At 46.2% G+C, this 15,497-nt stretch overlaps 1 protein-coding gene across 4 annotated transcripts; it reads right to left on the bottom strand.

The window, feature by feature from the left end:
• Positions 1 to 3,966: 3,966 nt before the first annotated feature.
• INS (insulin) lies at positions 3,967 to 13,110 on the bottom strand. 4 transcript variants are annotated; one of them, XM_064660090.1, is made up of 3 exons: positions 12,966 to 13,110; positions 7,085 to 7,322; positions 3,967 to 4,162 (listed from the first exon to the last, which is right to left on the bottom strand). In XM_064660090.1, exons 1-3 carry the CDS (start codon positions 12,984 to 12,986, stop codon positions 4,026 to 4,028), a joined length of 396 nt encoding a protein of 131 aa, XP_064516160.1. In that variant the 5' UTR covers positions 12,987 to 13,110; the 3' UTR covers positions 3,967 to 4,025. The 4 variants fall into 4 exon arrangements, with proteins under 4 accessions (XP_064516160.1, XP_064516158.1, XP_064516162.1 ...); XM_064660088.1 differs by lacking the exon at positions 12,966 to 13,110 and adding an exon at positions 7,804 to 7,950 and having other exon boundaries at positions 7,085 to 7,288; XM_064660092.1 differs by lacking the exon at positions 12,966 to 13,110 and adding an exon at positions 7,810 to 7,943 and having other exon boundaries at positions 7,085 to 7,293.
• Positions 13,111 to 15,497: the final 2,387 nt, after the last annotated feature.

The following is a 15,497-nucleotide window of genomic DNA, read 5'->3' as shown; positions in this document are numbered from 1 at the left end:
AAAACGGGGCAGTCAAAGCAACAGCTCCATGGGGTGAAGAAGTGCAAGCATTTTGAGAATGATATTCGGGCTCTGTAGTCAAAATCATAAAGGAAAAATGGGCATTATGTCAGTGCTCATTGCTGCTTGACATTCCTGAGGTAAGGTCAGGGATCTTGCAGGAGCAAAGGAGCTGCTGCTGGAGGAGTGCTTACCAAGAGGGACTTCCATCTTTGGTGGTCCTCCCACATGCTTGGCATATGCCAGGCTGAGCCAGGTGACCCCTCCTGACCCTGGATGCATGAGCTGAAGGGTGTCCTTGGCCCCTTCCTGTCACTGTTTCCACTGCAGAGAAGCACTCATGGTTTGGTCAACCAAAATGCACATGGATGCACAGGTATGCACACTGGACACTTGCTTTGTAACATCTGCTTTGTCTACGTTTCATCAGAATTTTATGGAGTCAGTTTTTTCATCATTTGGGATTGAAATTCATTATTTCAGGACAAGGTGTCAGCATTTGGAAAAAAGTGGTCAGGTTTAGGTTACAGACATACTGAAAAAGCTACTTCAGAAGTGGGAGAGGAGCACGCTGTGGTTTGCAACCTCGGTGTGCTTTTACTAGGTCTCAGTCTGCTTCACTGTGATTTCTTTCTTTTGTCACTGAAATCAGTGTAAGCCCAGGGGCTAAGACACCACTCATTTGGGATAAGTTTTAAAAATCCCCACAAATAGGTAGGAAAAGCTTGAGACTTGGGTGTGCAAGATCTGCTGGCAGGCATGTCTGCAGAGCCAGGACCCTACTGGATCCCAGCCTCTGAAGTGGAGGAGGTTTCTGATAAGGGGAAAAAAGGGTAGATTTTTTTCCATTGAAACTTCTACAGAATGGTTTATTGTCAGTGTAGAGTGGGTGGTGTCATTTATATTTGATTTTCCATTTTCTGATTAGAAAAGAGGAAGCTGCATTATTTTCTGACAAAAAGTTACGTTTCAGAAGTTGGCAGTTATGTAAAACACCCCCACTGCCAAAATCCAGGATTACAAAGCCCAAACGACAACAACCTGGAAATCAAAAGCCAAATTTATTTCTGTTATCCGTTTGCTTCCAAAATCTGAAAACATTCATGGAAAATTTCAGTGTGAGCAAACATACACATTCTGGAGATCCTGGCAATCCTGGCACTTACCAGGCAGGAAAATAAAAGCCATATTTTGACTGTCTCTTTCAACAACAGAAAGGAGGCTGAAGGAGCTCAAATGATTTGTCCACCTTTTGTTGACAGTCCTGAAGCCAACTGGGGATGGAGGGAAAGGATTGAGGCTCAGATCATTTCCTTGTGCTCTCTTATGGGTTTGCTTCACTTCCTCTTATTGTCCTGGATCTGATCCTGTCTGCTCTGCCCAACAGGACTGGGAGGGACAGGGGAGGGGGAAGGGAGGGCATGTGAGAGCCAGCCTGGCATTGGGCTCGGAAAAAAAACAGCCTCCTTCCTCCCCATGGCATGCAGGAATAATTCACCCAGGGACAATGTGCTGGCAGTGACTTTCCAGATCAATTTATAGCCTGACCTAAAGCTTTCTTCCTGCCCAGAATGAAAGGAGAAGGAAGAATGGCTAATTTTTGTTCAAAATAGGGGTCTTTGGTGAGGTTGGTCTACATCAGAGTGAATTTGAGGTCTTAACACTGAATCTGCTCAGTGCATGCTTTCCAACTCAAGTCATCACTGGAAGACAGTTATTAAGGAATCACCCTGCAGATAAGGAGAGAGGCTGTAAGCAGGTTTAAAATTTCCTAAAAAGCTGATAAGATGGTTAAAAAGAAATAAAGCCCAGGGTATAGTCTGACTGTTTCTTAAAGTAAATCTATGAGTTCCCAGAGTAATAGAGAGCACTCTATCTGTGGTTTCCCAGAAAGGAAATAATACAGTCAGATTAACTCCAGGAAAGTGGCAGCCTTCCCTTCCTCTCCAGATAAGCCGGAGCAGCACAGCCCATCCAGCCACCTCGAGGACATGATCTGCCACCCAATCACCAGGGACTGTAATGGTCAGTGCCCTGCAATGGCTCCCCTCCATTCCCACTTGTGTGTGCATCACTCCCCTTTCCTCAAATCTGGAGCGGTGCCCTTTTGGGTAAGGGTTCATGCACACGGCAAACAGGGGCAACTTCGGTCCTTTCTTTTCTAGGCAGTGTTAACAACTCAGCAGCTCAAAGAATTTTTCTTGCAATCCCCTCTGTGGCTCAGCTTTCTATTCTCTATTCAAGCAGCATGAATGAACTGAAGCCTCTATTTGCATTCTTTTCAAATTGCCCTCCACCGCTTGCATGAGACCTCTGGAAGTTTGTCGAAAGAGTAGCAGAGCCAAGATATTTTAGCCAGGCATGATGCCCTACCACTACTGCAAAAATCACTTCAAAGCAACTGCTGAGTCAGAGTAAAGGGGACTGAATGAGTTTGCTTCCCAAAGATCACAATGCAAACCCCAGAAAGAGGAGGAGCAGGAAGGCACGTCAATGGATGCAGCATTCCCTGTCCTTGAGTCACTTCTCCTGCAGGAATTCATAAGATGTGGTATCTCCCAAACACATCTGAGGGAAGCATATGACCTGGGCAAGGACACAGGGCTTTGAGGGAGGCTTTATAAAGAAATCCCATCCTGGATTACTGGTAAGGACTCTGCTTAAGGCATGCATTCTAGGGTTTGGGGGGAGTAGGGGGCTAAAGATGCCTGCCCTGCCACAACACAGGGTCAGCAAGCCAGCAGCATCATGATAGGAGCAGGAGTAATGCATCCTGGCAGGGATGAGATGGCAGCTTCCATCTGTGTAGTTCCACCAGAGGCAGTCAGAACTGGTTTGGGAAAAGAGGCTGTTAAAACCACAGCCTCCTCTCAGACAAGCTTTCAAAATCAGCTACCAGCAAAGTGCAGCCCTGGCCACTGCTGTCACCTCTGCTAGGCTGAGCCCATCCCACAGGGACCTCCTGCATGTCTTTCACTAGACTGGCATGGGAGTCCCTCGACAGAGGGAACACACTCCTTCCCTACACTCTGTGCCACTCCAGCTAGCTGGCATTGCTGTGGCAGCTTTTCCTCCCAGAAAGTGGTGATTGTGGGGCCAGATACTTGAAAAAGATTTGCAGCAACAGGAGCAGGAATACTGCCCAATATGTGGCCAACAGACTCAAAACTTCACTCAAAATTCCTTTTGGATTGAATCCGCTTTCAGTACATGGCTTGTCATATACTTATGAATGATAAGCACATCCCACAGCTGGGACTCTGCCTGGGCCTTCCACAAGCGGAACGGGGAACTGGATACATTTTCTGAATTGGCCATGGTGGTCATCCATGGTTTTTCTAAGTACAGTTAATAGGTGATTAATTCTTTGCTTAATCTGTACTGTTTCCATTATGTAGCTGAGGAAGTTCAATCTCCCAGCTGCCTGGCTATACTTGTGCTGTGAACTGCAGGAAGATGATCAGTATGGCATTGTCCCAGATATTCCCCTGTAATGTTCCCCTAGCGAGGGAAGTCTTGTTCAAACCTCTCTGCCTTCTCCTCCTTGTCCCAAGCACTGGGGGTACCAGATGCTTGGTGCACCTACTCCGATGCTGCGTAATATCCCTCCTCCCTCATTCCCATGGAGTTCATTTCACACAAACACAGAATATTCTGAGTTGGAATGGTCTCACAAGGATCATCAAGTCCAACTCTTAAGTGAATGACCTATACAGGAATCTAACCCACGACCATGGTGTTATTTGCACCATGCTCTAACCCCCAGAGCTAATCTCAGGGTTGTATGGCAGAGGGATAGCGTGAAGCGATGCCTGGCTCCAGGACCTTGTAAAACTGCCTTACCCAAGCGCGGACACTGATGCCCTAAAGGAGACGCCAGTGGCCCCCTCCCCATGACATGGACACATGAACCAGCACAGTCCTTCCAATGGATCACAACATTTATTCAATTGCTTTGAAGGTGCAGTAGCATAAGTGCGTGTTTCTACCTGTGGCCTGCGAGCTCCCCACCGCCGGCCTCACCACTAGTTGCAGTAGTTTTCCAGTTGGTAGAGGGAGCATGTGTTGTGGCAGCATTGCTCAACAATCCCTCTCTTCACTTTCTCAAACTCCTCCTGCTGGAAGGGCAGCTCTCCCACCTCACCGTGCAAGGGACCGCTCACTGCCAGGGAAGAAAAAGAGAAGCTGCAGGACATCACACAGCATCAGGCCTCACTGCTGAGCCCTGCAGACCCCCCCTTAGCAGACACCAGATTGTTAAGCTTAAGGAAGGACATTGCAAAGGTTTCCCCAGGTTGATGATGCTTGGAGCACCTTCAGGTCCCTGTTTCCTCTTCCAAAATAATCCTATGGTGTTTAGAATGTGCCAAGATGAATGGATATCAGCAGAGTGAAGGACAAAGGAACACAAGGGCTTTATTGAGGAAGGTGTTTGGAGAAGAAGAGAAAGTCTGCATCTTCCCTGGGGTGAGCAGCTAGTAAATAAGATGATAAAATGGGATGATCTGCTCTACAGGGATGAATTGTTTGGGACTGCAGCCCCCCTTGGGATTGTCCATAGAATTGCTGGGACAGTCCAGTCCTGAACCTGGGTGAATTTCCCAGTCGTTCCTGAACAGCCTGCTCCAGTTGGCTGCCTGGATATAGCCCCAAGCCAATGGCAAAAGCATTTGTGTGTGTCCCTGTTCACAGCTGGGGGCAAGTTTTAGAAGCAATGATAAATTAGGGTATTTGGACACAGATAAAACTCAACAGAATGTCTTATTTACTGGAGAGAACTTGAAAACGTGTGCACAGATCTGTTCAGGTCTTAGTTGCACAATGAAAATATGAAAAATGGCAAATAAATCAGTGATTTTTTTCCTACAGGAAGAAAAGAGCCCCTAACAACAAAGAGAAAATGCCTGGAAAGCGAGAATGAGATGTGGTTTCTAGGGCAATATGAAAGTGCAGCACAGGATGCAAAATCCCCAAGCCCCCAAAGCGTGATGCAATGAACAAGGCACAAGAGTAACATGAAATCATTATGCTAGTGTGCTAGGAGGGGAATTTAGAGAAGATTTGGTCCAACATTAAGCAGAAGAGGAAATAGCTAGTCAATGTTTTGTAATTTACTTGTCTTCATCCTTCAAGCCAGCTGTGAGTAGATTGTAAACACAACCACTTTGTGTGACAAAGAGGTGGTGGCTCAGGCAAAAGTCCTGGAAAAAGAGGTAGAAAGTCCTCAAATACTTGCAATCTGTTTAGCCTGATCAAATTCTCTGTACAGTATTTAGGGAATTTGCCCAACGAAATTTCCAACCCCTTTGTGGTGGTCTTCAGAAATAAATAATCAGAGAACAGAGCAAATAACATCACAACTGGGCATTCTAAACAAATCATGGCAAACCCTCTGCTATGACATTACCTGGTTTCACCTTACAAATACCTCTAAGACTGTTTCACAGGATGGTTACATACACAGAAGAAGGAATTGGATACCAATGAAAACAGTATGTGATGGGAAGAGAAATGATGGGAGAGAGGTATTGTAGTGAGGGGAGGTTAAGTAATGGTCCATCTTGAAATGAGAGGGGTGAAATGGATGTGTTTGGCAGGGTTCTCTTCTGCATCTATTCACAGTCTTCATTAGTAGCTTGGAAGACAGAATAAAGATTGTGCTTGCTGGGTTTATAGAGGAGCCAGAGCTGAGGAGCCACAGGTACCCATGTCCAGGAGAGATGACTTTTGCATTACAGCTGGACCATTACAGGTCTTGGCCCTATCTAGATACAAACACCATGCTGAAGGGCAGACCTCTGGACTGCCTCATCCCACCTGCAATGCCATACAGACACCACGTGCTCAACCAGGGGCAGTGACCCAGCACTGCTGGGGGTGCTGGCAGGGCTGTCTTTTCCTGACTTCTGGTTCTTGCACTCATTAATGGCTCAGGAATCCTAAGGAGGGGGAACTAAAGCAGCTCCACCAGCATCTTGCCACCATGAAATAAAAGACATGATAAAATGCCTCTTGAAGGGCAAGGTTAGTACTCAAATTTACATTTGAAATTATAGAAACATGGAAAAATGAGTTCAGTAAGCAACAGGAAAGACACTAAAGGTAGGCAATGAGACTGTGTTGCACATTCAGGATAGGGGTTTGACTGTGGTAACAAACCTTCGAGGACTGCTAAGCCACCCAAGGGAGGGCCAAGATGTCCCAGGGAGACAGCAGTCACTATCAATGGAAAATGCAGCGCTACTTTGAAAAAGGCAAAGTGCCTGTGTAGACAGGAACAAGGTGTGAAACTTGAAATATTGTTCTTCCAGTCTAATCGCTCTATGTGGCGCTGTCGAAACCTCAGCTGGGATCCAATGTTCTTCTCCAGGCCCCACCAGTCAGTAAGGATGTGGACAAATGCAGAACAACTTGCATGGTTAGAGATCTAGGAAATATGACCTAAGAAGGTAGTAGGGTTGTGTAGCTGAGGACAGGTTAAAACTAGACATGAGAACAGTATTTAAATATTTTGAAAAGCAGTCATAAAGAAGAAAGGAGTAGACTCTTCCCCATGTCCACTACTGAGAAGACAAGAAATAATTTATAGCATGGGATGTTCAGGTTAGATATTGGGAAGAAACACTCAAGAAGAAGGTCAGTTAAGCTAGGGAACAGGCAGTTTCAGATGGCAGAAGAAGCTTTCTCTCTGGAGGTTTTTATGAACATACTAGGCAAGCATGTGTAAGGAATAGAATGGGGACAACTGATCCTGTCTTGGGGCAGATGGAGGCTTCTTGAGTTCCTTCCACCTTTATATTCTATGAATATGCCCAGGCCAGTGTAATGGCTGCACAAAGAAATAGATGAGTTTGAGCTATCAGGCACAATTCCTTTTGTCTCATAAATCCTCTTTCCCTGCCTGCCCTCTCATCTGCCTTTTTAGCTTGAAGAGCTTTTCACTGGCAATGTGATGCTGCTGGTATGCTAAAGGTATTCCTGGCATTCCCCATCAAGGACATTCCTGGTGTCACTGTCAAAGACAGGCAGTTGTTGCATTTCACATCACTTAGCATAGATTGCTTTCACAGTCAGCCTGACTTACCCAGAGGCTGCTCAACATCCCGTCGGGCTTTGGGGTAGTAGAAGAAACCCCGCTCTCCACACACCAGGTAGAGAGCCTCCACCAAGTGGGAGCCACAGAGGTGCTGGTTGGCAGCCCCGTGGCTGGTCCCAGGTCCAGAAAGAGCGAGAAGGGCCAGAAGAGGCAGCGATCGGATCCAGAGAGCCATGGTGAGCAGGGTGAGGCCTAAGGTTAAGAGCCAGAGGAGACACAGGGAGGTCTAGGAGGAAAAATTAGATTGTAATCAAGATCCTTTGGCATGGAAATGAGACCAAAGCAGGAGATGTACCTTCTAAAGATGCACTAGCTTGAGAGGGAAGGAGAGTTCTCTGCATCAGGCTTTACAAGTCACAGTAAATGACTAATGGTTATAACCATAAATCCATCTCCATCCACATGTTCACATCACTCTTCATCTCCCTGCTATCTTGTCTCAAAAGGCCAAATTAGGCTGAAGAACCATCCCACCAAGCCCTATAGCATACATACCCAGGAGAGGGAAGATCAGCAGACACTTTCAGAGGAAAAACCCTCTCTGCCAAATCAAAAGGGTCTGTAATTTATGATGGCCCCAAACCAGCACAGTGTGCTCAAAGGCCTGAGGAGACTTCATTTTCTTGGGCCAACGAGCCAGTTACATCAACTTAAGAAAACAGCTCTGCTAAACAGATGGAAGCTAAAAGGGAGGCAATCTGACTTACCCAAAGAGGTGGCAGCAAGAGGTGGAGAGACGTTTGCTCTGAGAGATGATGATTGGTAGTAATATCCCCATTCGCTTGTTCCCATATTTATACTCTTTACGTTAGCCCAAGTGACACAAGAGCTATGAGTCCCACCTCCTTGATGACACTCTAGCCAAAATTTTTGCTACTTGTGCAAATTAATTTCCCTCTGTGTAACATCCACAGGTCTTTATGCATGTTAGGACAGAAGCAAGAGTTTGCAGTTTCCATCTCATTTAGTCCAACCTGTTTTCTCTTCCCTGAAGCTCTGTCCTGAGCCATCAGTGACCCTTTTAGCAGGAGATAATGATGCTATTACAGCTGCAATGATTACTGATGACACTAATGCTGGCAATAGACACTGTTGGCATTGAGGTGGCTCAACATCTGTTTCTAAAATGTAAAATTAAAAGCAAACATGTTAATCTGTTTGATTTATATTACCTTGGAAAGTATGCAGCAATGGGACCAAGTTATTGGTGAAATCATGCTACTGTCAGGTGTTAAAAGAAGGAAAACACATTATTGAGCTGAGGCTTTCGGTGTCCCCACTCATTGGACATGCGGTCCACAGCGAAAAACACGTGTCCACAGCTTGGGCAGGGGGAGGAATGACGTCTGCATTTTGCAGGAGACCTTAGATCATCGTTTTGGCTCAGCTCAGGGCCAGAGTTTGAGCATTTGAAATTGTATATGTGGAAAAAAAGTGAGCCTTTCCACCTTCTCCTGCTGAAAGGGAGGTCCCCTCCTTCACCTGCCCCTTCAAATCTCTGTTTGGGATTAAGCAGAGCAAAGACTCAGTCTCTGCCATTTGTAGGTGAGAGTTCTCAGCATCTTAGCTCTTCTCTCTGGGGCTGTGCCCAAAATGGTGTCTTTACTACAAGGAAATATTTCTGGTAAAGCCCAGTGAAAAACAGAAAATATCTAATTATTCCATTCTGGCTGGTAAATTTGCTTTTAATAGGAGATGGTGGTCCAGGAGTGGCCCACTGGCTTTTATGGATCTGATTTTGGCAACAGATCTAGCTCTCTCTTTTTCACAACATTATCCAATTTTTGGGTACTTCCGTGCTCAATTTTTCTGCCACAATACCAAGCTTGTACCTCTTTCTGCTTAAAAGATGCTTTCTTTTGCTTTCTTTTTTTTTCTTTCTTCCTGAGAAGGCCCATTTTAAATGCTGGGAATGAGATCATCCTCAAACTTCCCATTGCTCCAAATTTTGAGACAAATGCTTAGCACAACTGAGTAGGAGACATTTTCATTTGTTTGAACTCCATTGCTTGTTTAACTTAGAATAAGCCTGATTCTTCATATACAGCATAAATCAGAAGGAAGTTCACTGAAATCAGCACAGTGCCTCAAAACTCGAATCAGAGCTTTGATTTCTTGAGAAGCCAAAGCAATTCCATCCATCAACATCTAGGAGGTAGGAAGTCCCATATGCCCCTTTGAGTGTGAAGTATCATATGTTTGCTAAATGACTGTGATTGCAAAAAGGGCTCATGAGAGGCACTAAATCTCTGATGAGCGCTCAGAGAGGGGACCCATTTGTTCAAATGGATGCAAGACAAGGTTATCAGTTACATCCCCTGCCATGTAGGTCTTTCAGCCTCCTGCTAATAAATCCAAGTTGTGATGCCCAACTACAGTTAATAGCACTTCTGCACAATGTGTAACACTATCTCTCTTCCCCTCAAAAAAGATATTGGATGTACTTGAATGACCTAGAGGTATATCCATGAAGAGGGGCTCAGGTTTCAGCAAGATATAAGTTCAGACAATTCACTTGGACCTTCTTTTTACTGGGAAAAGATGGAGAATTAGCAGTTACAAAGGATAAAACCTGGCATTTTACCCCACTTGAAGTAGGCTGTCAAAGCCAGGAGCAGAAGTCTTGTGTGACTCATGCTTTCTCCAGAGGAGGGACTCTGCAGCTGGCATCTCACACGAAGAGGACAACTTGAAGAATTTTCCTACAGATCCCCTTGGCGATCATTTTCCTGCAGTCATCACACGGTGTGAGGCCCAATGGACCTCAGTCCAGTGATTGCTTTGGAAAGGCTCTAGAGCAGGGTGTTCCCCAGGTTAATCACATGCTGAGATTTGCAATTTAGGGTTTTCCTTCTTGTGCTTTTGAATGTCACCTGAGGTCACTTGAAAGCGCATTTTATTGACAGAGGGACTTTGTAAGGAGGCTCCTCTATTCACTATTGTCTCCCTTCTAGGCAACTTCCCTGCTGGACTCTTCCCTTTTCCTGAGGCTTACACCACTGATGTAGCAAAAAAAGCTGTGTTATTTTGTTTTGTAAAAGTGCCATGCTATCAGTCTGTTACTTCTCTTACTGTTGGCTAACCAAATCCTGGAGTTAGCTTCAAAAAGCTTGTGGCATTTCTGCAGCGTGCCGCAGCAGGGGAAGGGCTGACTGTACCCGAGGGTTGAGGAATTCCTCTTGTCTCCTTGTAGTTTGGGTACAGAAATAAGCCAGAAGATTTATTGCAGGGGAAAAAGATATCATGCTGGCTCAATCCTCAGCACAGGCCAAATTTTTTTTGCAGAAGTTTCCTACTTTGATTTTCTTCCTCTTCCAAAATACGATCACTTTGATTATTTATTGGAAAATGTATTTTCTTACCATAAATGGTCCTTTGGAATAAGAAAAATGCTAGCAGTGATATAAATGGATATAAAATGGATATAAACTGCGGAAAGTTTTGTCTTAGAGAGAAAGTTCCCATGTCAGCAGTGAAGTGAGAGAGAGGGCCAAGAGGGGAGCCCATTTCTAGATGGAAAAGCTTTTTCTCCTGAAAAATCTCAGCTTACTCTTCCCAGGCTGAGCTTCCCCATGATATTCATGTGATTAGGCAATGATGAGCCAAGCACTCACCCATTGTTTCAGCTATGCATGCCTCCTGCGACTTCCCCAGATCCTCAGGTCCACATCAGGCTCATTTGGCTGAAGGGTGGGAGCATCCGGGTGGGAGTGGGTTGCTCCTGCCCTTCATGCTAAACCACCTCCAGACGTGACTTGAAGCCACCTCCTTCCCCCACATACCCCCGACCCCAAGCAGTTGCATCAGTGGGAACAAGATTTAGGCAATCCCCAGTGTCACGGAATCAAGTTTTACAGTCTGTTGAGAGCACAATAAAATCTTTACTACTGTAGATGTCTCACATTTTCAAACCCTGTCCTGAAAAAATAACAAGCCCATTATGGGAGAAATAGTTAACTATTACAAGTTTGTGAAAATTTTAGTGACAGCAAAGGTCAGGAGGCAAGCAAGTTCTCGGAGAGCACCCAGGGACCCCAAAATGCCACCCACATCCCCATTGCTGCTCTGGTGCTCAGCAGCCACCACCAGGACTGTTCTTCCCATGCCTGTGTATGTGTTGCCCCAAAAGATTAGCAGAGAGCCACACAGCAATGACGGTGAATTCAGTGGGTTGTGAAGCAAACAGCCCCAATTCACAGCTGTGCTGTGCCAGCAGCCTGGCCCCAAGTCACCCTGAGGGATCTGCATTCCCAAGAGCAGCTTTTGGGGGTGACCAGCCGCTGGGCTGGGCATCTCAGTATGGCCACTGGTAGCAGTGGGGGTGTGTAGCTGGGACAATGCATCCAAGTACATGGGCCATTTTAGCTACAGCCTTTCACTCAGCAGTTGTGCCCTGAGTTGTGCCCTCCAGGCTTTGTTCCCCTCCCTATGCAGGATGCAGCCACAGCTGGTGACATGGTGGGGAGAGGTGGTTTCCAGATGCTCTGCTCCCATCGGTGTGTCCAAGCACATGTGCAGCAGCAGAGTGCAGCCACCCCATCAGTGGCACTGGTGCAAGATGAAGGGTAGGAAGGTGAACGTGGCGCCAAAGAGGGTGATTAATCCTGGGAATACTTGCAACCAAATCCTGCATTAATCCTGGGAATACTTGCAACCAAATCCTGAGATATCTGCAAAGTTATGTGGCAGTGGAGGCAGCCAACATGGCCTCAGGGGGAGAGGAAGCTGCTACAGCAAAGGGTGAGGTTTGGCTTATCTGGAGTCACACAATGAGAGATGCCCTTGCTTCAAACACGGCATTGTGCAAGCAGACAAGGGGGATGCTCACTGGGATACAAGTAATCTCTGCTGCTTCTATAAACTAATCTGGGTGGATGCCTGGGTGCAGGGCACGTGAGATGTCCCCATTGCCCCACCAGCCACCAGGGTCAAGGGAGATGCTCCCACCAGACTGGATTTCACAATTGTCCAGGCTTTTCCAGACTAGGGACATTATCCTGCTGCTTAGAGCAAAAAGGATGGATTCATAATACAAAGGGTGTATCCTAAAGCCCAGTGTAACCAACCAGGTCTGACCCATCAGTTTCCATCACCTTTGGGTTACCTGTGAAGTGCAGAGAGGATTGTGAGTACAGTCCCACCTCTGGAGATACAGCTCATTGGTAGAAGATGCTTCAGGGAGCAATTCCAAAGAGCCCATAACTCTCATCAGAGAACAAGGGAGATTACCAGGTGTGCTGCAGCCTGCTGTGACTCAAACCCTCTTGCTACCCTCTGGCACATCAAGCCTCTTGGCAGGGAAATGATGATCTTTGGCGATCTCAGCTCACCAGACACCACAGAACCTGCAAATGAGTTTGGCTACACCTTGATGAAGCCCCCCTGGCCTCTGCAGGCTCAAACCTCTACACAAATACCCAAGCAAACTAGACCAAATTTAATGAACTCTAAAGTAAAGCTCCCGAAATCTTTCCTTGGACATGCATATGCAAGGTTATAAATAGAGATGGAAAAAACAGCTAAGCTCCTTTTAACCCCACGAAAATATTACCAGACACATATTTTCTGAGAAGGTAAAGAAGGAAATAGCACCTAAGAGCTGTTAATAGTTCCTAGACACAGCTATTAGCAGACGCAGCAGAACAAATTAGTTTGTTTATCAATGATGAGAAGATGAAAACTGTGGCTATTAATGGCCCAAAAGTAATACTTGGCATAGATGGAGAAACATTAGAAGAGGTGATGACACCCTGCTAGAGGACAAGTACTGAGCAACAAAAGTAACAAATAACTTCTACAGAGTGGAGAAGCACTGGAAAAGTAGCTTGATCAGCACCAATCTAAAAATACCCATTTTCAGCACTGATACCATGTCTGTCCTTTGTGTCATCAAGTCCCTGGGCACAACCAGAGAGGATCTTGACCCAGTTCTCAAGAAACAACCATGAAAGGGGCTGTTGAGTCCATCAGGGAGTTTTCTCCAGTGTCCACAATTGTAGGCACTAAAATCTCATGGTGCCACTGCCATGGCTTCAATGGAGGTGACATCACAGGTACACCTCGGCCCTGGAAAGCCTTTGGTAGAAGAGAGGAAAGGATGACCTGGTCCTTGGTCACAATGCTGGAAAGCATGGGCAGGCCACCAGAGACCAGCAGGCATAGCAGAAAGTGATGGGTGCTAGAACTGAGTGCTGTGAGCAGCTGAGGTGGCAAGTAGACAAGGAGAGAAAGGCAAAAAAATGAAGGAATGGCTGGCTCAGACTGTATGTGTCCCTGCCGTAAAGTGGTCTCATGGATTGAAAATAAATTATTGTGTCACATACTTCTGTGTTTTTTTCCACTGCTCATCTCTGCAGCTGGACATATGCCACAGTTTCCCCAATGATAAAATTGGGGTCTGCAAGTGATACTGTAGGAGGACACTGAGGAGTGACGTAGTCATTCTCACACCACACTTTCTACTGAGTTTAAATGTGAAGCTTTGAGACCCCATTTTCTAGAAGAAACTGTACTTTTAAAAACCCTCTTCTGCTATTAGGGTGCTCTTGGAGATTTTGGCTAGGGCTGCCCTGATGCCGCTGCCCTGAAGCCCCACTTTTCTCCAGGACATCTGGAGGTGCTGCTTGTTCCTTTACCTTTAACACTTTAGGTTCCTCCAGCTGGATTGGGATGTGAGACAAGAAATGTGGGGTTTTTCCTCCTTTTCCCTCACTCTCACAGTGTCATCCATGTGGGAGTTGGTGTTTCACCAACCAGCACAGCTCTGTGCCAAAGGACCTTTCCTAGCATGGCATCTGGCAGTGAATAAAACCCAGCTCACTATTGGTTGCTCCCAGGCATCCATCTTCCTGGCATTATAGTCAGCTGCACTGGTCATTCCTCACTCCTGGGCTTCTCTGCTGGGGCCACGAGGTGCCAAGCACTTGAAGAAGGGCTACCCCCTTTCATGCTTGTGGTTGATCAGGCCCCACTGTAGAGTGGTCTGGTCTGCCCTGCCAAGGCATATGGGGACTCCCAGGTCTGATATAATTAATTATCTCTGGGTAAGTGGATTGTTTTGAGCACTTAAAGCTACTTTAAGGATTTGGATGCACATCGGTAACTAGTCCGTAGGCTTTCCTACGGGTTCCTAGACAAGGAGGTGTAAATCCTACTGATAAGGCTTGTTAGTGATAGGGGGCTGGGGAGGGGAAGGAGGGGGGCTGTTTGGAGCCAGGCACAGCGATCTCCGGGGGCCGGGAGGGTTAAGCCCACCTCTGCAGCCCCCCCCTGCTGCTGGGGGAGCCCCTGGCCGGGGGGAGGCACTGGGGTGCTGCGGGCAGTCGGGGTCAGGCTGATTTACAGCAGCAGAGGAACCGGAGCTGTTAATTCAAAGTTGCCGCTTATCGGTGTTTAGAAAGCAAGCTCCGATCTGTTGGTTAGCGATTTGGCCTTTGCTGTAAATAGAGGGGCCCCGTGCTTTACTTGACATTTTTGTCCTTATTATCTTGTCTCAGCCTCTGAGGGAGGTGGGAGAGTTATTTAAGGCTGACCTTAGTGGAAGGAAAATGAACAACTCCCTTACCCCACCCTGTTTTTCTCTGGTAGTCCTGGGTAACAATTGTTGCATTGAAGTATCTGTGCAAGACAATCCTCCACCATCCCTAAAAATATTTTGTAGATCAATTCACCCTGCTGTGCCCAGAGAAAATAATCACAAAGAGATCAAGTAGAACTAATGTCAGGAGTAAAAAAAATGGGTTTTGCATCATTATTCCTCCAAGATGGGCCTTGCACCCATCAGGCACTGGAGTTCATCACTTATCTTGTCCAGTCTTGCATTGTTGTAGTTCAGGTCTAATTCAAATTTATGTATTATGAGTTTGAAAAGCAGTTGCTTCATCCCAAGCTAAATCTCTGAACATCAAATGTTCACAGAAACAGTGACAGTGGCTGGTTGGAGCTGGAGAGTTTTGTGGATTTGCGGAAATTTAGATTGAGACCCAAACCCTCTGCAGCTCTGGAGTAGAGCATCTCCCCCTCTGGAGGGTATGCACAAGGAATCTTTGAGGGTCCCATCCCTCTTGGGATGAGCATGGGTTTGGGAGGTTTGCTGTGCAGAAGACAATAAGTACATGTGCTACAGCTGCTCCTGAGTGATACACACCTTATACAAGATGTTCAGAACGAACTGGTTAAGAGAGACACAAAGAATCCCTCATTCATTTGGGCACAGCACTTGTTAGACTCAAAAACATCTAATCTCAAAATTCTTATTTTATTGACCTGCCACCACCAACCCTATCAGCTGCACAATGAGAGTACTGCAAGGCTACAGTAGCACCTCTGGGGTGGAGACACATAGGGTTTTTAATCCCTTACCTAATCTTTGCAAACATCTCTATTCAGTTAAAAACAACAA

This window comes from Pseudopipra pipra, chromosome 6, assembly GCF_036250125.1.
Source record: "Pseudopipra pipra isolate bDixPip1 chromosome 6, bDixPip1.hap1, whole genome shotgun sequence".
In the NCBI taxonomy this organism is placed as follows: Eukaryota; Metazoa; Chordata; class Aves; order Passeriformes; family Pipridae; genus Pseudopipra; species Pseudopipra pipra.
Note: the sequence above shows the minus strand (reverse complement) of the source record. Positions and strands in the feature narration are given on the sequence as shown.

What these genes read in the sequence shown, in the direction of transcription:
- INS (XM_064660088.1), bottom strand. Translation starts at nt 7,888, where the DNA reads ATGGGAACAAGCGAATGGGGATATTACTACCAATCATCATCTCTCAGA. An exon ending in TCTTGCTGCCACCTCTTTGG is followed by an intron (nt 7,289 to 7,803) that starts GTAAGTCAGATT and finishes TCTTAACCTTAG; the next exon opens with GCCTCACCCTGCTCACCATG. An exon ending in GGATGTTGAGCAGCCTCTGG is followed by an intron (nt 4,163 to 7,084) that starts GTAAGTCAGGCT and finishes CTTCCCTGGCAG; the next exon opens with TGAGCGGTCCCTTGCACGGT.